The 20,376-nt window shown below is 55.0% G+C and overlaps 1 protein-coding gene across 4 annotated transcripts in view; it reads right to left on the bottom strand.

The window, feature by feature from the left end:
* Window positions 1-20,147, bottom strand: part of ATP2A3 (ATPase sarcoplasmic/endoplasmic reticulum Ca2+ transporting 3) — a 34,614-nt gene extending 14,467 nt beyond the window's left edge. For 2 of the 4 annotated variants that reach the window (XM_030296781.1, XM_030296782.1), the window contains exons 1-12: window positions 19,870-20,145; window positions 9,810-9,827; window positions 9,441-9,523; window positions 7,593-7,697; window positions 7,266-7,404; window positions 6,894-6,974; window positions 6,717-6,802; window positions 4,674-5,138; window positions 3,038-3,126; window positions 2,760-2,862; window positions 1,373-1,504; window positions 855-980 (exon numbers count right to left, since the gene is read on the bottom strand). In XM_030296781.1, the coding sequence (XP_030152641.1) occupies window positions 855-980; window positions 1,373-1,504; window positions 2,760-2,862; window positions 3,038-3,126; window positions 4,674-5,138; window positions 6,717-6,802; window positions 6,894-6,974; window positions 7,266-7,404; window positions 7,593-7,697; window positions 9,441-9,523; window positions 9,810-9,827; window positions 19,870-19,987 (1,545 nt within the window). In that variant the 5' untranslated portion in view covers window positions 19,988-20,145. Of the gene's footprint in view, window positions 1-854; window positions 981-1,372; window positions 1,505-2,759; window positions 2,863-3,037; window positions 3,127-4,673; window positions 5,139-6,716; window positions 6,803-6,893; window positions 6,975-7,265; window positions 7,405-7,592; window positions 7,698-9,440; window positions 9,524-9,809; window positions 9,828-19,869 lie in introns of all 4 variants that reach the window. The other 2 variants (XM_030296785.1, XM_030296784.1) reach the window with 2 other exon arrangements.
* Window positions 20,148-20,376: the final 229 nt, after the last annotated feature.

Here is a 20,376-nt window from a genome sequence, read left to right as displayed (position 1 = left end):
ACCTGGTGCTACCAGAATCCCAATTCTGTAGGGGGGTTCAGCAACGGGAAGCAGGCTGAGCCCTGCCTGGGGACCAGAGACACAGCCATGCTGAGGGGTGGTGGGTGTGGCCCTGGGAAAATGTGATGGAGTGACAGTCTCCTCAGTAGCCTTGGGGTCTCACCTTGGGTCTCACCCCGGGCCTGGGAATAGCTTCTGAGCCCTTCGTCATGCCTTCTCCCCAAAAGAGAGGAGAGTTTTCAAAGTGGCTAAGTTTTCAAAGTAGCCTGAGATCCCAATACAGAAGACTTTTCATTTCAAAAGAAGTTAAAACTTCCACTTCAGCATGAAGTTAGGGCTGTGATTCCTACTTCAGGTTGAAAAGCAGTGACAGTAACAGTGCTATGGGCAGAAGTCTGGATGGGAGACTTCCCTCTCTAGGACTCAGTTGCCAAAACATGAAGCACCAAAGATGGGCACCAACTACCTCAATGCCCCTCATCAGAGGTGAAAGGCTTCCGAGACCTTCCAGCTTGATCCTGCCATTTGGATGGGGAGACTGAGGCCCATGGAAGAGCAAAGGTGACCCCAAGGTCATGTGGTGAGGCAGTGCCTCTCAGCCCAGGGCTGGGACCATGGTGAGGGGCAGGCCTTGGTGCCTAGCCCCGGCTTTATCTCCACCAAGACCAGATCCTGCTCCCAGTGCCCCATGGCAGGCTGACCACCCTCGTTCTGGATCCGCTGCTTTGACCGTGGGCCTCACAGCTCCCTTGGTCTCCCACAGCTGCAGTCACTGGCTCTTTAGAACACTGGAGATCGGATCTCCCAGGGACTCCACATGGGCAGCGGCCCTAGGCCAGTTAGGCAGGCCCCACCTTCACAAACATCTTGCTGCCCTGGGCTGCCAGGCCAGGGCGAGTGGGCGTGCAGTACACTGACATGGACTTCCGGTCCCGGGAGAACTCCAAAGTAAACTCCTTCCGCATCAGCTGCTTGATGACCTACGGGGCCCAGGAGGGTCAGGATGTGAGAGGCAGAGCCAGCAAGTCTCACTGCTTTCTTTCCAGCTGCCCGATCCTACGAAGAGCCTCCTGCTCCCTGTGGGATGGTGCCTATCCTCCTCTGAGCCTGGCATTGGAAGCCCCCATCTCCCTCTCCAGCCTGAGAAATGCCAAAAGGTTGCCACTTCTGACCATGCTGTGTACTTCCCCACTCTGAATCCTCGCCCACACTCAGTCTTTTCCTGTCTTTTCTTCCTAGCCAAGTCTTACTAGCGTCTGAAGTCCCTCCTCCTCCCAGAAGCCTCCCAAGATTTCGCCTTCCTCTCTCCCTTCTCTAGATGCCCAGAAGCCCCCGGTATGAGGCCTGTGGCCAGAGCTCTCACTCTACTCACCGCATTGCAGGCACTGGCTCGTTCCACTCGGGACAGGGCCTGGAGGTTGGTGTCAAACACGTTCATTTTCTCCACCAGGCAAGTCAGGGCTGTCTCCGTGGCCTCTCCCACCTTCTCATATACGCCCTTAGCCTGGTGGGGCCCAGAGTACAGGGCGTGAAGAGCAGGAAAGCCTCCAGTGGACCCCCAAGCCTCACCTCCCACTCACTCCCTGACCCCTAGAGCTCTCTTGGCCAGTTACCTTAAACCTCCTTTGCATCAGGCCTCTGGACCCTTCCCAGCCCAGCTGACATGAGTCTGGGTAGCATCCGACACTGATGACTTCCCTTCCCTTCTGACCCTTCCCTGACATCCGTGAACATGTGTTCTCCCGGCCGTCTACCTCATGCTCCGCATGCTCCTTCCCAGCCTCCTTCCCCAGATTCCTCTTTCTAAACCCTGCTGTCCGGTCCCTGCTTCTCCCCTCCCATCTTCTCTCCCTGAGGCCTCCTACGCCCTCCTCCCCACATGTGCTTGACTTCCAGTGCCCAGCCTGGCAGTGACCTTTCCCCTGAACTCCAAGCTGCCTGTTGGACTTGGTTCCTTACTGACCCTCAGGCCACCTCCCCTTCCCCCTGTATTTGCCATTCCAGTGACAGTCCCAGCCCGGACACCAACCAGGAGCTATCCTCCAACTCTTTCACCTAACCAGTCACCAAGTCCCAGGAGTTTTGTTCCTAATTCTCTCTCCAACCTATGCCTTCTCCCCTTTCCCTGAAGCCCCAGCCAGCAACTCTCTGACCCAGAGGACCACACAGGACTTCCTGAATCCAGTCTTGCCCTATCTGTTCCATCCTTCACATAGAAGTCTGATCTTTCGTAAATGCAGATCTGACCATTATCACTCTCCTGCTCAAAACCCTTTGGTGGCTCACTATTGTCCTCAGCTTGTTATGGGACCTGACTTGTGTGTGGTCAAGTCCTTCCCTCAGGTAGAGGGTCTTCCTGCATGTTCCATTCTACTGCTCCAGCTGCAGTCAAGGGCATTCAATGCCTACATCACATCAGGCTGTTATGACCTATGGGCCTTTTTCGGGCTGTGCCTTCTACTTTAAACACCCTCCCTAGCCCTGCTCCCCTAATTTCTTCCTCTAGGCACCCTGGCACTACAGTCCCTTACATTACAGTCCCCCACAGTCCAAGAGCCCTAAGGCACTTAGGGCACTGGTTCTAAAGCCAGTCTGAGGAAGGAATGGCAGTGGGGGATTGTGCAGGGGTGGCAGTGCCCCTGGGGTGTGGTACTCCAAAGGGTAAGGGACTACCAATCCTGGGAGTTCTGAGACTCAGAGAAGCGTCTGTCCTGGGCACCTGGATACTAGGGAGGTCACGAAAGGGAGCTGGGGCCCACCTCATTGTAGTCCAGCGCTGAGTCGTTGCACAGGGCACAGATTGTCGCCAGCTCCACCAACCCATCGAACTGCCCACAGCGCACGAGCTGCTCCGCCTGCCTCCTGTGGGGCTGGGTCTCAGTACCGGGGCATTTGGCCCGGCCCCTGGGAGGCGCACAGCTTCTTGATCCCGCCCCCAGGAAGCCTCGCCCACTGACGACTCTCGGAGCCGTCTGTCCGGCGAAGCCCAGCTCACCAGGAAACCACGCCCACCCGCTCTCCCTCGCCCAGCACTCACACTTCGCCCTCCGGGGCGTAAGTGGTGCCGGAGATGGTGAACTCGTGCAAACGGCAGGAGCTTGCTTCAGCTTCGGCTACCACGAACATCTGGGGAGCGTAGAAGCATGCTCAGGCAAGCCCTCACCTCTCTCCTCCTTGGGCAACCGGTCTGAATAAAGCCTGATACCAGGGTGGGGTTCTCTGGGCCCCCAGAAAAGCCACTGGCCTTCCCTCTTGCCAAGGTCTGAGAGATACAGTGTTAAGGGTAGGGTTCAGCCTGAGGCAGGGCCTCTGCTCTGGACCCCTGACGGGTTTATGGCTGGTTCTTCAATGTTCTGGAAGGAGCGGCAGAAAGCCTGGGTCCTTGCCCATTTTGTTATGCGATTCCTGGCTGAGAACCTGAGCATTAGTTTCTCCACCGGTAACATGAGAAGAGAGTGGGGTCACACTAGAGCTGCCCCTCGCTTCCCTTTGAAAGGAGGAGTTCCTGGCCTCCAAGGGAGGAAACCCACAGCCTGCTCTGAGGCAGAGACCCTCCTGCCCAAAGGTGTTCCCAGAGAGTGTGCTCTTAGGCCTGCCGGGTCACCCAGCCCCTACCTGTGCACTTCAGGGACAGGGGGTTCACCCCTCCCAGGGCAGCCCATTTTCTTGTCTGCCAGCCAGCTCTACCAGGGAGAGCTCTTGCTTTCTGGAAACTGCTTTGCCTTACATTCCCAAGCCAATGGCCAGCTCAGCACCCAGGAGGTGCTCACTAAATGCCCCTTCCTTTGAGCTCTCCTCCCTGCTCCTAGGGGGCAGCCCTCCAGCCAGCATAACTCTTGAGAAGTCGTTTCTCAGCCCCCTGTCCAGCATGTACGGCCTCTACAACTTCCCCATAGTGTGTTTTTCAAATCTTTATTTCAGTTAAGGAACGCTCTGTTCAAATGAAGTACTAGAGATTTTAAAGGTCAGGGGCCTCAGGATATAAAGCTGCTGGTGCCCCTTCCCCTGTGACAACCTCTGATGGGCTTCAAGTTCTCAGATACAGAGCCTGAGTTTCCCAGTGGGCAGATTATGGAGCAGAGGTGAGAGAAGGGGGATGGGAGAATCTGAGAGGGGTGGGAAGCCCACAACCTGCACCATTACCCCACCCACCCCTCTGCCCCATGGGCCTGCTGGAGTCTCAGCCAGAATCCCTGGAGCATGCAGGCAGCAGGCCCAGGATCTGGGACTGAGTGCCAGGAAATGAATAATTCCTGCCCTGGCCCTTCCCAGGTCACTGGAGCTGACATATCTGGTGACAGGCGTTGACTGCAGAGTCACAGTGGAGCAGGACAGAACCTGGCTCAGATACCAAGGCTGCACTTGCCCCCCTCCCGTGTCCTTTATGGTTGTCTACCAAAGCTTGCAAACCCAAACTGCAGGTGAAGAAACTGAGCTTCATAGGCAATGACCTGCCACAGTGACATGTGGGCTCTAGTGACACGGGTCCAGCCAGACTTAGCTGCTCTGCCCCGGGAAAACCTGGATCTGCTCCCCACCATGGGGCAGCCCACAGGCTCTCTCCTCCATCTGCTGCCAAAGAGCAGTCAAGGGGCAGCCCAAAGAGGGAATTCGGCCAGCTGAACGCCACACGGCAACACCGGTGGGGCCCCAAGCTGGCCGCAGCCACTCACCCGGCAGACAGACATCTGATTGGTGGTGAGTGTGCCTGTCTTGTCGGAGCAGATGACCGAGGTGCAGCCCAGCGTCTCCACAGAGGGCAGACTCCGCACAATGGCATTCTTGCGTGCCATGCGCCGTGTGCCCAGAGCCAGGCATGTAGTGATAACAGCTGGGAGGCCCTCAGGGATGGCAGCCACAGCCAGAGCCACGGCAATCTTGAAGTAGTAGACGGCACCACGAAGCCAGGAGCCACCATGGGCTGGGTCAGCGAAGTGGCTGATGTTGATGACCCACACGGCCACACAGATCATAGAGATGGCACGGGACAGCTGCCGCCCGAACTCATCCAGCTTGTGCTGCAGCGGTGTCCGCTCTGGCTCCACTGCCGCCATCTGACTCCGGATCTTACCCAGCTCTGTGTGCAGGCCTGTGGCCACTGCCACCCCCAGTGCCTTGCCCGATGCGATGTTGGTACCCTGGCCAAGGGAGAGGTGAGAAGGGCTGCTTAGCACCCTGGTTAGGGCTGAGGACCCCTGACTCCTTCGGGCTGGCATAAGGTGCTTATCCCCCTACTAGGCTTTTTGTCTCCGTGTCACTTAGTGCTCTCAGAATTATGCAGCTATGTAGGACCAAGCTATCGCTGTCATCTTGATGACAGTGTCAGCTCTATGAAGGCAAGGGCTTGGTTCAGCACCACGTCCCCAGTGACTAGCATGGGGAAGCACCAGGCCAATATTGACGATAGGATCAACCAGCAAAGCACAACACCAATCCCCCAAAATGTGATTCATAAAAAGCCAATGTGGCCATGTAGGAGTGCCAAAGCTGACTGTGATCCTAGGTAAATAATCTGTAATATTTACGGAAGAATCCAGAAAACAAGCTTACATCCACTCCCAGGGCCCTGGTAAAATCCTTAAGTCCTGATGTAAAGGCTAGCTAGCCTTGAGCCTCTGTGTCCTCTTTGATAAAATGGTCCCACAAAGGAGCTTCTCTGAAGAGGCTAATAACACCTTCAGACAGGTGTCCTGGGCTGAGGCTGGAGAAAAGGTAGGTGCCAGTAGCAACCTCAGTTTCTTTTCTCTTGTCCTGAGCATTGCAGCTTCTACTCTCCCATCCCCCTGCCCACACAGTTTGCAGGCCCCTCAGCTAAGGAAATGACCTGCAGTTAGCCAGAGCGTGCACCTCAGAAGGCTGCTTAGTGACAGCTGCTGATGCTGGAGCATGCCTTGTAAAGTCCCTCCCCACCTCAAAGCAGCTTGTCCAAGGCTTCCATGCATCTAGGCAGGCAGTTCTTACAAAGAACTTGGAGCAAATGTTGTGTTCTCCATTTCTGTTCACTTCTGGGGAAGTCTTCTAGCCCTATAACTTGGTGCCCTGGGACATGGCCAAATGGCCTGACCTATCTTGGCTTCTGTGTTCAGCTTCTGGCTGTTTCTGGGCGGCCTGTAACCTTCGCTGGTTAAGTACCTCTGAGGCCACAGGGCCATATCATTCCCACCATGGCTGAACCCACCACTCTCCCTGAAAAGAACCACCGGGCCCTGGCATCTTGCCTTAGGGGGTCAGTTTTCCCATCTGAGATATGAACTGTTTCTGCCATACTCCACCACTTTGGCAACCATCTTCTCTCTAGAGGCGTCTCCACTGGGAAATTATAGGCTAGCTCTGTCCCTCTATAGATTAAGGCAGGGTAAAGCCTAGCAGGTAAGAGGAAAAGCTCTGGACTCCGAGCGTCTGAGTTCACATCCCAGCTCTGCCATTCACTGGCTGTGTGACCTTGGGCAATTTACTTACCCTCTCTATGCCTGTTTCCTTGCTGGAAAATGTGAAGAATAAGAGTACTCATTTCAAAAGCAGTGTGAGGAATAAATACACGTAAAGGGCTTAGAATAGTGCCAGGCACACAGCCTTCAGTAAACACAAGCTATCACTAATACCCTAAATTTGTACATATTGTCAATAATCGATGAAGTTCTTTTTGTAGGGCTTTAACTGATTCATCTAAATGTTACTGTTTTTATTAGTAGTATCCAGCCATCCCAGGGACTTACAGAGAATAGCATGTTCTTCTTGTCCTGGTTCACAGCTCTGGGATCCAGGATAGCATCTGTGTGTTTGGTCACAGACACGGATTCACCTGGTTGTGGAATCAGAAATGAGAAGCCTTATGTGAAGACACCCCCACCCCCTGACCTAGCCCCTGCTCAGCCCCAGCCTCCAGGCCTCACCTGTCAGGATGGACTGGTCCACTCTCAGAGTGGTGGACTTGATCTCGAGGAGGCGGAGGTCAGCGGGCACTTTGTCTCCCACTGTGGGGAGAGAGTTGGCTGAGTGTGGCTTTAGGCACCACCCCCTAGCAAAGCCAGGAGAGCTGCCAGGAACCAAGGCTGGGGCTGAGAGGCAAGGGCCTGAGCTGTGATCCCTGAGATAGGTGCTGCTCCCTGGCCTACAGTCTCCATATCTGTCCAACGGGGTTTTGGCCAAAAAGCTTTGGAGGGATCCAGCAGCCACCCCGCTCTGTGTATACAGCCAGAAAGATGGGGACAAAGGGAGGGATGGGCTCACCAGCATCACATAATGAAAAGAGGCCCCCAGTGTACCTGCTACTTCCACGATGTCTCCAGGGACGATGTCCCGGGCGCGGACCCTCTGCACCCCCTTGCGGTCCGAGCGGATCACCTTACCCATCTCAGGCTCATACTCTTTCAGGGCCTCAATGGCACTCTCAGCATTGCGTTCCTGCAGAATACGAGGCAGGTAGGTGGTCTGTCCCCACTGCCCCTAGCTGGCTGACCCCTTGTAATGACACCCTTGGGGCCTGGGATACAGCTAGAAGCAGAAGGACCTGCAGCAGCACTCTAACACCAAGTGGCGGTCACATCCAGCAGCTGGGACACCCCAGGGTCCAGCCCACCTCGACCTCCCACCTGCCATACGCCCACGATGGCATTGGCCACGAGGATCAGCATGATGACCAGAGGTTCCACGAAGGCTGTTGTGGTCTCTTCGCCCTCCTCAAACCAGGCCAGGACCTATGGAGTGAGAGTTGGTGAACTGGGGCTACGCTGTGCGCCGGGGTCTGCTCACCGTTTCCTTCACACCCCAGATCTCCTGTCTGCTCTCCTGCTTTGGGAGAGATCCCCCCAGGGCGCCCTGGGCTTGGAGAGGGCTGCTCTGAGGCTCTGGCTTAGAACACTCAGCTCTTGCAGTTAGTGACTGTCATGGCCCACATCCCACCCAGCCGACTTTCAGGACAAGGGGCGGTTATACAGCTGCCAGCGTGCCCAGCTGTGGTTCTCCAAGTGTGATGCCAGACTGGCGGCAGCAGCAGCATCTGGGAACTTGTTAGAAATGCAATTCTCAGGGTCCATCTCAGTTCTCCTGAGTCAGAAAGCCTGGGGTGAGGCCCCAACAGTCTATGTTTGAACAAACCCAGCTGATCCCATTGCGGACTAATGCCTGAAGTCCACTGGCCAGAGAAGCATAATTTCAGTCAGAGTCCAGGCCTGGAGGCAAAAGACCTGGTTAAAGTCCCATTCCCCCTCTTGGCCCAAGTGGGTACTTGTTACTCCCCTCCACGGGTCTCAGTGTGTCCATCTGTACTGTAGAGGAGTATCAGCGCCCTTTTGGCTAAGCTGTTGTAGGCACCTGCATAGATAGGGTTTTTTTTCTCTGGAGGAGTCCTCAGTTTCTTTTTAAAAAATTTTTTTTTTCAACGTTTATTTATTTTGGGACAGAGAGAGACAGAGCATGAACGGGGGAGGGGCAGAGAGAGAGGGAGACACAGAATCAGAAACAGGCTCCAGGCTCTGAGCCATCAGCCCAGAGCCCGACGCGGGGCTCGAACTCACGGACTGCGAGATCGTGACCTGGCTGAAGTCGGAGGCTTAACCGACTGCGCCACCCAGGCGCCCCAGAGTCCTCAGTTTCTACAAGGACAGTTGCCAGGAAGGCCAGATACAGCTGGGCCCCCGCTGCCCCGCACTCCATGTTACCTACATGAGGTCTCCTCCCCAGGCCCTGCTGGGCACAGGGCCAACAGCAGGAACTGTGTCCACTCCCAGGGGGCCATTTCCCTGCATTACCCTTGGGTTTCTGCTGCTCAGCCATCAGTGACAATCACCGTCCCCACCCCCCCCCCCCCACAGCTCCACCCTGGGCCCTGATCCTACAGGTCCAGGAGGGTTTCAGGCAGTGAAAATAGCGGAAGAGTAAAGGGAGAAGCAGCCACAGAGAAGCTGTAAGAGGTTAAGGTCCAAATTCTTCTGTGGGGCATTGGGAACCATGGAAAGGGCTCTCCACCACCAGGGATAATTTGGCAACATAGGGAGACTTTTTTTTTTAATGTTTTATTTATTTATTTTGAGAGACAGCACATGTGTGCGCTCATGCATGCGCATGAGGGGGGAGGGCAGAGAGAGAGAGAAAGAATCCCAAGCAGGCTCTGTCCTGTCAGCACAGAGCCCATTGCGGGGCTTGATCCCATGAACCTGTGACATCATGACTTGAGCTGAAACCAAGAGTCAGACACTTAACCAACTGAGCCACCTAGGTACCCCGAGAGACATTTGATTGTCACAACTAGGGAATACCACTGGGGAGGCAGGCTTTGAGGGAAGCTGAAGTCTGAGCAAGGCAAGAGGTGTGTAGGGGTCCAGGGATGCCCATGGCTAAGAGGACAGACCTGTGATTCAGAGCCTGGGCCTCTGAGCACTGCCCCAACCTGGCCTTCCCTTCCGGGAAGACTGATGCTGTGGGATGGGGGCCTTACTTACGAAGGAGACCAGGGCAGCCAACAGCAGGATGCGCACCAGGAGGTCTTCAAACTGCTCCAGCACCAGCTCCCACAGGGACTTCCCTGAGAACCGGAGTACTAGGTGAAGCCTGGATTCCTTACCAAGTGACTTGCCCCCATTCAGAGCTGGCACCACCTCAGAGACCACCTGGCCCACTCCCTCCATACTATTTAAAGACTGAGAGCCTGAGGCCCTACAGGCACAGGTGGGTGATACTGGTGGGTGATACAGGGGGCGGTGCTTGGCAAAGCCTCACTCTGTTGGGGAGAGGGAAGGCTACAACCTGACAATGAATGGCCCAAGAATGTTGCCTGGTGGCCTTGCAGCCCACCCTGGCCCAAGCCTTACCTTCTTCAGTTGGGAGCTCTGTGGGATCCAGGCAGTCACAGGAGCATGAGGAGACAAGAGATAATCGGGTTATGCAGTGGGGCCGTGGAGGAGTCTCAGCAGTCCCTCCCCACTATGCCTACCCAGACCACCATGATGGTCGAGAGATGTCCCCACAGCTCTCTGAGGTCACAGAATGGATGGTCTGAGCACAGAGGCTTCCATTGCTCCCCTCGCTTCACCCCACTCTGGTTGAGGAAGATCTGGTATGGCATGGCTCACCTTAGGACATGGGTCCTTCTAGACCCTCCTCCACTGCACAGAGAAACTGAGCAAACTGTTGAAGAGAAGGGACCCCAAAGGTCACCAGTGAGTTGATAGCTCCCCTGCACTGCTCTTTCTCAGACGGCTGCCCAATCCTGTTCAATGTCCTCTATGGCCATGGCAAGGTAGCCCCTCCCTCAAATGAAAATTAAGTAAAATTTAAAATTTTACTTGATTTTAGCTCAGGCTACTTCTGACTTACCTGCTCCCCCGGGAATACTTGGACAAGGTCTATAGCACAGCCAGCCTGCTGAGTCCCCCATACCTGGGGGTTCCCTTGGACACAACTCAGCAGCCAGCACCCCAGGCACCCTGCCATGGTTAAGTTCCTAGAGGCTGAGTCTCACCTTGTCCCCCAACCCCCCACCCCCAAACCCTCCACTCTGGGCAAACTCCATGAAGATCCATCCCACACGCCTGGTCTGTGACCCGTAGAACAGTTTGAGGTATGATGTTCCCAAACACCACCAGGACCTGCTGTCACTTTACAAGCTCTATTTTTATCTCCTCCATTTCCTGAAGGACCTTTTATTCCAAGCGAGCCGGCTGCCTCAGTACCTGGAGTCTTTGAATCTTCCCAACAGTCTAAAGGGAGACAGGGCAGGAATGCTCACCCTGTTCCGCAGGTACAAGAACTGAGATCCAGAGTGGAAAAGTGGCTTGAACAAGGTCACAGAGCAAGTAGGTAAGTCTAGGGGAAGGGACAGGAGCTGGGACTCAAAGGGTGGAGTCCAATGGGCTTCTCCCTCCAAGGGCTGAAGTCAGGCTCTGTTGAGGCCTGAGGCTCCTCCCAGACTGAGCCTCCCTGAGCCCTGCTACTCATTGGCCTGTCTCTGGGCTAGCAGCGCTGGCATCACCTGGGAGCTTGTCAACAACGCGGACTCTGAGGCTCTAACCTAGGCTGGCTCTCCCTTCCTCTTCTTCCTTCTTGGCACAGGTCCTTGTATCTGTCCACCTGTTTTGAGCTCGAATACCCGCAACCATTCTCCCTGTGGGAGGCCTCTCCCCAGACCACCTGTTCGGAGGATCTGGGCATCCGGCAGCTGAACCATGGAGAGTATCAAGCAGCCCACTGGGATGCAGAAATCCAGGAGGGAAACACATAACCTAAAAATATTTTCTGGTCCTATTTTAGGCAACGGCTGACATTTTCCGTGGAAAATGTAATCTCCAGTGTCCTGCGTTGAGATTAAAATCAAACAGACTTTTTCCTTCTGATCTATTTAGCTGAAGTGAACAGGAAAGGCAGGGGGAGGGCCAGGCCTAGTTTTCTGGGCCAGTTCTCCAATCCAGCGGGGTCCTTTAGAGGTCATGTCTGCCATGCCCCAGCCTTGGCACAGAATATTTCCAACCTCATGGCACACCTCGGCCTGCTTCAGCTGTGCTCTACTCAGGAGACTCCTGAACCCCCCGCCTCTGTGGGGATGTTCAGGGTTCCTGACCAATGGGAGTTTATCCATAAGTCTCACCCGAATCCCTCCTGCTGTCTCCCTAACCCCTCCCTCTGTCAGGCATGTAGCCCTTAGGCTACCATACTCCTTAGGGCATTTTTTCTGGGCAGGGTCAAGGCCTGGGGTTGGGAAGCATTGTCCCGGGGCACACGTACCAGCTCGAATTCCCCCCAAGCTGCCCTCTGCCTGCCTCAGTCATCTGTCAAGTTCTCCCCTTCTGCTCTCTGACCCAACATCCGACTCAGGATCCACTCTTTGGTGGCCGTTTGTTCTCCAAATGCTTCTGATTGTCCCCACCTTGCGGGCACTAGTATGACTGCACTTTCTGGCCCTTGTGCAAGTTACAAAAAGAAGGATGCATGTTAGTTCTGGGCGGGGGCATTAAATTGGTGGCAGGAGACTCTCTATTTAGAAGGGTACTGTCTAGTGGAACTTTCTGTGATGATGGAAGCGTCCTCTAGCTGCACTGTCCCATACAGTAGCCACTAACCACATGTAACTATTGAGCATTGGGAATGTGGCTAGTGTGGCTGAGTAGGTGAATTTTAAATTTCACTTAATTTTCATTCATTTACATTTAAACAGCCAAACAAGGCTAGTGGCTATAGCATTGGACAGTGAAGATCCGGAGCTCTTTGTCCTTCTGCTACAACAACCAGCAACCCGTGAGACGTGTCTGCTCTGTGAATCAGAATCACAGAGTACAGGAGACAAAAGCCCCCAGACGACCTGCCACTGACATACAGATCTACAGCGTGAGCAAGAAATGACCTGTACTGTTTTCAGCCACTGAGATACGGGGTTTGTTACTGCAGCATAACCTAGCTGATCCTGACTGATACCCCCTTCTCCCCAGACCTGGCCTCTACCACAAGGTTCCCCTTCTAACCTACCCACTGCCCTTGGGGGAGGCTCAGCCAGCCACGAGGTCACAGAAGATGCCCTGCCCGTCCCTGTACATGCAGTGCACATGCTTCTAGTTTTGCCCGAGCAGCTGGCTCCCTGTGGGATCCTGAGCCTCTTTGGAAGATGGGGTACCCACTCCACCCTGAAGGGCTGCTGTCATTATTAACATTAGTAAGAACCACATTTACTGAGCACCTATTATGTACCAAGCAGTGTGCCAAGTGCTTTATGGGGTGGGTACTATATGCTGACCATATAAGAAGGTACTCCACAGCAGAATAATTATAGCAGAATTATTAGTGTTGGGCGTGCCAAATGCCATGCATCCTCTTGGGCATTAACTCTCTGTGATGCTCAAACAACCTGAGAAGGAAGATACCATTATTATTCCCCTTTTACAGAGTAAATAACTGAAGCACAGAGAGGTTGAATGACTACTTTATGGTCATACAGCTGCGAAGTGGCAGCTTTAAACTTGGGTAGTCCAGGGGCGCCTGGGGGGCTCAGTCGGTTAGCATCTGACTTCGGCTCAGGTCATGATCTCACGGTCCGTGAGTTTGAGCACATCAGGCTCTGTGATGACAGCTCAGAGCCTGGAGCTGCTTCAGGTCTTGGTCTCCCCGGCCCCTCCCTGCTCTGGCCCTCGTCTCTCTCAAAAGACAGAACAAAAAAAAAAAAAAATTTAAACTCGGGTAGTCCTGGCTCTTGACCCCCTGCTCAGCACCTCCTGCGCTGACTCCTAAGCTGCTCGGCCTTCCCATCCCTGTTGCACTGCCTTCGCTAGCCAAAGTCACCTGAAAAAACTTGGCATCCTATCCTGATGTTAGGCTGGTGCCCTGATTCCATCGACTAGCTCACCCCTTCGTCGTGATCCAGAGCCACTAGCCAAAATCGTCCCTGCCCACAAAGGCTCTGCTGTCCTCACAGGTGGTGTTTTGACGGTTACTAGGCTCCGTCTGCTCAGGCCTGGTCTACTTCAAATTCTAATCCTGCCAAGACCCCAGACAACCCTGGGGCTGTCCCTTCACGTGACCGGGTCCTAGGGCCACGGAGGGAACCCAGGGGCTAGGAAAGCACTGTCCCAGCCTCTCCCCAGGCATCCCTGGAAGATGCTGGTTCCCCCTTGCTATCCTCAGGCTGCATGTGGAGGGGGTGGTGCGCTGAGCCCTCAACAGTGTCAGATGCTCCATTTGTTAAATGGGGAGAATGCCCCAGCCCTGCCCACCTCTTGGTGCCATTCAGCAGGCTGCAGCCAAAGACAGTAACAGGAAGTGCTATTCCCTTCCGCATGCCAGCTGGGTCAGCCCGGTGGCATGCAGTCCCCCACTATTCTTCTGAAATAGTGTACGTGGTGGACTCTCACAGCCAACCCCTTCCCTAGGTCACTACTGTCAGTGAGCTGGCCCACGCCCCCAGATGCCCAAAGATGCCCCAGATGGCCTGAAGGGGCCTGGAAGATAGCCTGTGGGCCCTGGAGGACAAAAGGGAGTATATGATCAGAGAAGCTTCATGGCTTGGGGCAAGGAGTCTGGTCCAGAGGGCTAAGTTCAAGTCATGCTCTATCTCTTGATAGTTCTTTGGCTATGGACAAGTCAATTATCCCCCTCTGTGCCTCAGTTTCCCCATCTGCAAAATGGGGATAATGATAGTAACTACTTCTGAAGTCACTGTGAAGATTAAACAACATGCACGGCACATGGTAAATGCTCAGTAAATTTAGCTATAATATTGGTTTTAAAACGTAAGCTCCATGCCAGTAGTAATTTGTCAAGTGCAGTGTCTTCAGCACCTAGAGCAGTGCCTGGCACATAGAAGGTGCGATAAAGATTTGGAAATGAGTGAATGACCCTGCCTCTGTCCTGCTCACAGACCAATGGTGGCTCCCCTTGGCCTGAGGAATAAAGACCGACCTTAGCATGGCCTTCAGGGCCTTCCTGGATCTGCCCCAAGCTGACCTTTCAGAATCCTCCTATATCCTGGACATCTGCCAGCCAAGTGAGATGCCTTAGAATTGCCACTACCTTCCCTGGTTTTGCTAAAGCTTCTTCCCCTCCAAAGTTTTGCTTGGGCCATTCTTTCTGTGCAGACTACCTTTCCGCAGCTCCTCATCTAAACCCCAGCCTTCCAGGAAGCCTTCTTGGAAAAGCCCGTCCACCCATCCCTCCGCTCTTCTCTTACTAGTCATCAGTATTGCGGTCACCCCCACCTGATGGGAGCCCTTCCAGGGCGGGGAGGGAATGAGTCACCCCTGGGTCCATAAAGAGCCTCACAGAATTGTTTACTCAGTCGCCCCATTGTTCAGGTCAAGGCCCTGGGCCCACAGCCTGGAGCCCAGGAGAAGTGGGGTATACGGCCAAGGCTACCCCAGGCTGCATGCATCACCTGCTCCCCTGATCTTCCCTCTTGACTCCTTTTTCTCATCTCAAAACATTGGAAACTGGTATTTCAACTTCTAAATTGTTGATTCCAGCCTGGAGAGGCAAGAGCTCGCCAAGGTCTTCCTCAAAAGTAAGTTTACAGGGCAATTAAGTTATCACTTGCAGAATCAGGGAGACGCCTTCACTGGGCAGACCGCACCCAGTTCACCTGGCCCTGTCCGGGTCTCTAGGACCTATCTAGAGTGGACAACATGGTCCTGCCCTCCAGGGGGCCTTGGGAAGCAGCTCCCCAAATGCAGAGGCCTACAGACTACCTGGCTGATCTGGCAGTAGAAAACCCAGGCAAAGGGTCTGCTTAACGTCTATATGCCAGCATGGTGTGGACAGACTCGGTCCTGCCTCAGGGAGCTCCTGGTGTGAGGGGATGCTGTTCCTGGGGTGGGGGCGGGGGAGTGCCAAGGCTGCCCAAGGGGGCCAGTGGGCATGAAATCTAGGGTGGACCTAAGAGACCTGGAACTTCCCATGCCTGTAGGGAAACCACACTTTCCTCAGATTCAAGAATCGTTTCATATCCTGCAAGGCCTTCAGGGGAATCTCAGGATCCCACGTCTGCACTGAGGAGGGCACTGAGGCCAAGGAAGGACAAGTCTTCCTGAGGCCACCCAGCAAGGTGGACCACTCAGACCTCACCCCCTCCTCCTGCCTGGCCCCACACCCCTTGGCCAAGTTTCCTACGGCCCACATGGGTTTCCTGAGTTCCAGCAGCCAACTGGGGCCCGGGCTGAAGGCAGGAGATAAGGTCACAGCCCAGACACGACTGGCAATAATCTAAATCTAGCCACCCCTCCCACCTGCAGCTCTGGGGCCGCTGTATCCAATGTACAGATGGAAGGCTCCAGTTCCTGTTAGAGCCCTTTCCCTAGCTCCCTTGAACAGGAACCCCCCAGACCTTCTGGGATCTTGCCTGACTTCCGCATCACTGGGCTCTCCAGGGCCCTCAGGTGTTGGCCTGCTTGGTAGGACATGCCCAACACAGTCCTGCCTCTTGCCTTGGCTCACATCCAGCAAAGGTGATGGGCAGCCCATTCACGGACACAAGAAAATCAAATGGCTCCAAAATACATGGAAAATGGCCCAACATGACTGGTAACCAGAGAAATGCAAAGTAAAACTATGAGAGGACACTTTTCCATCAGATTGGCACAGATCAAAATGTCTGGTGATGCATGGCAATGGTGCAGGGGTGACGAAACAGGCAGGTCAACAGGTGCAACTTTATGGAGAACAATTCAGCAATAGCTGTCAAAATGTAAAGTACACATGCTGTTTTACCCAGCAACTCCGCTTCTAGGAATTTATCCTTTGGCAATATTGACAAGTGTGTGAAGTGATGTGGGGACAAGAATATGCCTTGTGACGTGTGACAGGAGAGGCTATGAACAATCGCAGTCCCCTCCAAAAGCCAGGTGAAGAAATACCGGAAGAGCCACATGAAACCCTGCATAGCTACTAGGAAGCCCCAGGATGCTCCACAAGGCACCATCTCTGAGAGTGATTATCACGTGGAAAGCAGGGGCAGAACAGCACTCACGATCCACTCCCTTTCGTGTGAAAAAGATCATAAGGGTCCAAAGGAGTATGTACACAGCATACCTTGGGAAGGAGACACAAGACCCTGGGAATACTGGGTGGCTGGACAGGTCTGGGGAGACTTTACTGTACCTTTAACCCTTTGAATGTTGTACTGTGTGTACATTTTTACTCAAAAAATAAACTGAGGGGCGCCTGGGTGGCGCAGTCGGTTAAGCGTCCGACTTCTGCCAGGTCACGATCTCGCGGTCCGCGAGTTCGAGCCCCGCGTCAGGCTCTGGGCTGATGGCTCGGAGCCTGGAGCCTGTTTCCGATTCTGTGTCTCCCTCTCTCTCTGCCCCTCCCCCGTTCACGCTCTGGTCTCTCTCTGTCCCAAAAATAAATAAAAAACGTTGAAAAAAAATTAAAAAAAAAATAAACTGAAAGGATGTAGAAAGCCCCCCAAAGAAATGGAGTCCTGGCACCTCTGGGACCTGCTGGGAGGGCACACTCTCGAGAGGTGCTGGGCCAGGGGCCTCCTGTGCACTCCCCTGTTGGGGTTTCAGAGGACACATCTGTTCACTGGGGTTGGGAGAGGCTGTGTTCTGTGTGTATGGGGCATTCCCAGCTGGCAGACTCACAGCACTGCTGAGGCCCATCCCCCAGCTCTGAGGAGGGAGGAGTTAGAGAAGGTAGGAGGACAGGATCCCCAGCCCCTGCTTTCCAGCCTCCCTTCCTCCCTCTACCAGCAGAATTTGCAACTTCAGGACTTAAGCAAATGACTTCCTTGTGTTTCCAGCACTAACGACCTTGCAGGTGCACAGACTCCTGGGGTGGGGGAAGACACTTGTCCCTGGGGTGTTTCCCTCCACCTGTAGGTTTAGGCCCACCCCACCACCCAGCTGGCCCAGATCCTGGCCCAGACTCTTCTGCTACCAGGAGGGATGGCTTGGTGCACACAAACACTCGCAAGCAACTCCAAGACATGGGTCCTATTACGGCCTCACGAAGAAACCAAGGCACAGAGAGAAAAGTGGCTTATCCAGGATTGCACAGCTGTGAATGGGGCAGAGCTAAGGTTCAAAATTCTGTCAGACCCAATCCCAGACACGAGTAGACACCACTCCAGGTTACCCAAGAGGGAAAGACCTCCCCAGTGCCCATAGAAACTGCAGAACACAGATGACTCCTCCCAGCTGGGGCTGGTTGGAGAGAGCATGATGTGGGAAGGGGCAGCTGGCTCCCCTCTCCCTAACCTGAGGACTTCCAGAGTCCCGGAATGCTTCCTGAAGAAGCCAATCAGTGATCTGGGGATCTCTAGGGCCCTGTGAGGGCTGGGGGCATTGCTGGGATAGCTCCTGCCTAATTGACCCACCTCCTAGCACAGCCACCATCAGGGGCCCAAGGCCTGTAGAACCAGTGACTCTCCCTTCTACAGACAGAAAAAGGGAGGCTAGAGAGGGACAGGTACCCAGGACCAGCTCCACCAAATATTATCTGACCTTGGGCAAGCTGTCTAACCTTCTGGTGGCTCAGTTACCTCCTCTGCAAAATGGGAATGACAACAGCTGTTTTCACAGAATTGTTTTGGGGAAGAAATAAGAGATGAAAAGTGCTAATAGTGCCTGGCACATAGTAAGTGCTCGGTGAACATTACCTTTATTATTACCACTATCAAAGCACAAGGGAACCAGGGACCCCCATCAGTGCCCCCCCCCACTTTTCCTACTACCACCCCCCAAAAGCACATCCACCTCTTTGTGGACCTACACACCACATCAACATCCTTATCTATCACTTCACACAGATGCTCAGTGGACTGGTCACCCCCAAAGCCCCTCACTAGACAAAATAATATGGGGGAGAACTAAGGCTCCTCTTCTTAAGCAGCCTCTCCTCTCCTGTATCAATGAACACATGGGAGCCAGAAAGAAGAGGGATTACACTAGGGTCACACAGGCTTCTGGAGGCAGAACCAAGGGCTAGATCTCCAGTTTTCCTTGGGAATCAGGACTCCCAAGCTGGAGGCCACAGTGGCACAAAAGAGGCTGTGAAACCCCAGACCTGCTGCCCTGACCCCCATCCCCACCCCCACCCCAGGGTTGGGGGAAAAGTCCCTGCTGCCCTGTCCTCTTGCAGCAATGACAACCCTCACTGCCAAGTCACTAATGGAGGATATTAAATATATTTATCTCCCTAGTTCCTCCCACAGCTCAACTAAATATAGCAACTAATTTTTTGGAAAAGGATTTCTGCTCCAGAAAGATAATATTTATATAAGAGGTGGTTTCATAAGCCAATACAAAACCCAAAGCTCCCTTTCTGACAGCTCTTTGTAATTTCAGCCATCCCTGAGCAGTAAGACACTCAGGCCAGAGCACCTTCCCCTCTGGCTGGCCGGGATCCCTGAAAAGGGTGAGGCCCCAAGTCCTAAAACAAAGTGGGTCCAGTTGCACTTGGGGGAGTGGGGGTATATTTCCATCCGGATCCCAAAAATTGTGCACAGTACCCTGGGGGTGAATGAAGAGGGTGGCAAGTCCTGACTGGAAGTGACTTGAGGAGGGGACCCCTCCATCTTCCACCTGTGTGCCTGGGCCACATCTGGGTAGTACCTGGTACTTGTGCCTTTTGGCAGATGGAGAATCCCAAACTCCTTAGAAGATAAGAAGAAATGATACCACTTCCACCCAAACAGCAACAGCATAACGCTCCCTCCCTGCCCAGCGGCAGGTCAGGTGCTGCTCCTGGTCACGGTCACGGTCACGCAGGAGGGCAAGGCCTATCCTGGCAACTCCCTGAGCGAGGCCTTGAATCTGCCACCCCCAGGGAGGTAGGTCTCCCGCCTAAGCAGTTCAAAGCCCCCACCGACTCCCTCCCGCCAGCCACATCCGCCTTGGGTTGCAGAAAGAGGAAGACCTGAAGGTGGGGGTGGGGGCACCAAGGCTGCCAGCTGACAAATGCACCTTCTGGGTGTTTATTGAGCCCTCAGGGGAGACCCTCTGGGCCAGCTGGGAGGCTGGGTCTTAGAGTCCCTGTTGGTCCCTGGTCAGCTGAGGTCGGCGAATGCCTTTGCACAATGGGGGGCAGGTTGCAGTGCGGGACCGGAACCCAGCGCTGGCCGCGGATGGGGGTGGATTAAAGCTTGCGGGAGTGGATGGGGGTGGGGAGTGGATGTGGAAAGCCTGTAAGGTCCGGACAGATCCCTGGGCCTGGGGAAGGGGAGCCAGGAGTCAGGTCTCTAAACCCGGAACCCGCCCTGCACCCCCACGCGAAGGTGGCCGCGCAGCCCGTCCGAGTGCCCCAAGAGCATCTGCAGAAGTTTCTGGAGCCCTCGCTTCCGGCCCGCCTGCGGTAACCGAGGGTTGGAACCGGAGAGGTCCGCTCCCCTTTGCGGCGCAGGGGAGTAAACTGAACTGCGGGTCCCCGCTTCCCTGGCCAGGCCGACGCTCTCACCGTTGGGGCCGTAGCGCTCTCGCGCGCTAGTCACCTGCTCTGGCCTCAGGCCGCCCTCGACCGTCACCGAGAAGCGGCGCAGCACGTCGGCTGCCGAGTGCAGGTGCGCCGCCTCCATGCCGCCCGCCTGGTTTTCTGCGCGGTCTGCACCGTCGAGTCCGCCGCCTCTTCGCGGGGCTACTGCGCTGGACGCCGGGAGCTCCCGCCCAGGAGAGCGGCGCGCGAGGTCATGTCCGCGCCGGGACCTTTCCCGACGGCAGTGGCTGCAGCGGCGGCGGAGGCCCCCGCCAGGATGCAGCGCCCCGGGCTCCCTCCCCGGGGCGGGGGCGGCGTGGAGGCCCGCCCCCGCACTCACACCCCTTCCGGCAGCCCTAGGAGCCCGCTGCCTCCCCGCCCCGCCCCCGCAGCGCCCCTGGGCGCAGAGGCTGGGCCGCCAGCCCATTCTGCGGAAGGGGGAACTGAGGCCTCCTGCGGGGAGCGCGCCTGGCGTGTCCGGGAGGGGCCGCA

Source organism: Lynx canadensis, chromosome E1, assembly GCF_007474595.2.
Source record: "Lynx canadensis isolate LIC74 chromosome E1, mLynCan4.pri.v2, whole genome shotgun sequence".
In the NCBI taxonomy this organism is placed as follows: domain Eukaryota; kingdom Metazoa; phylum Chordata; class Mammalia; order Carnivora; family Felidae; genus Lynx; species Lynx canadensis.
This window is presented reverse-complemented; position numbering and strand designations above follow the sequence as displayed.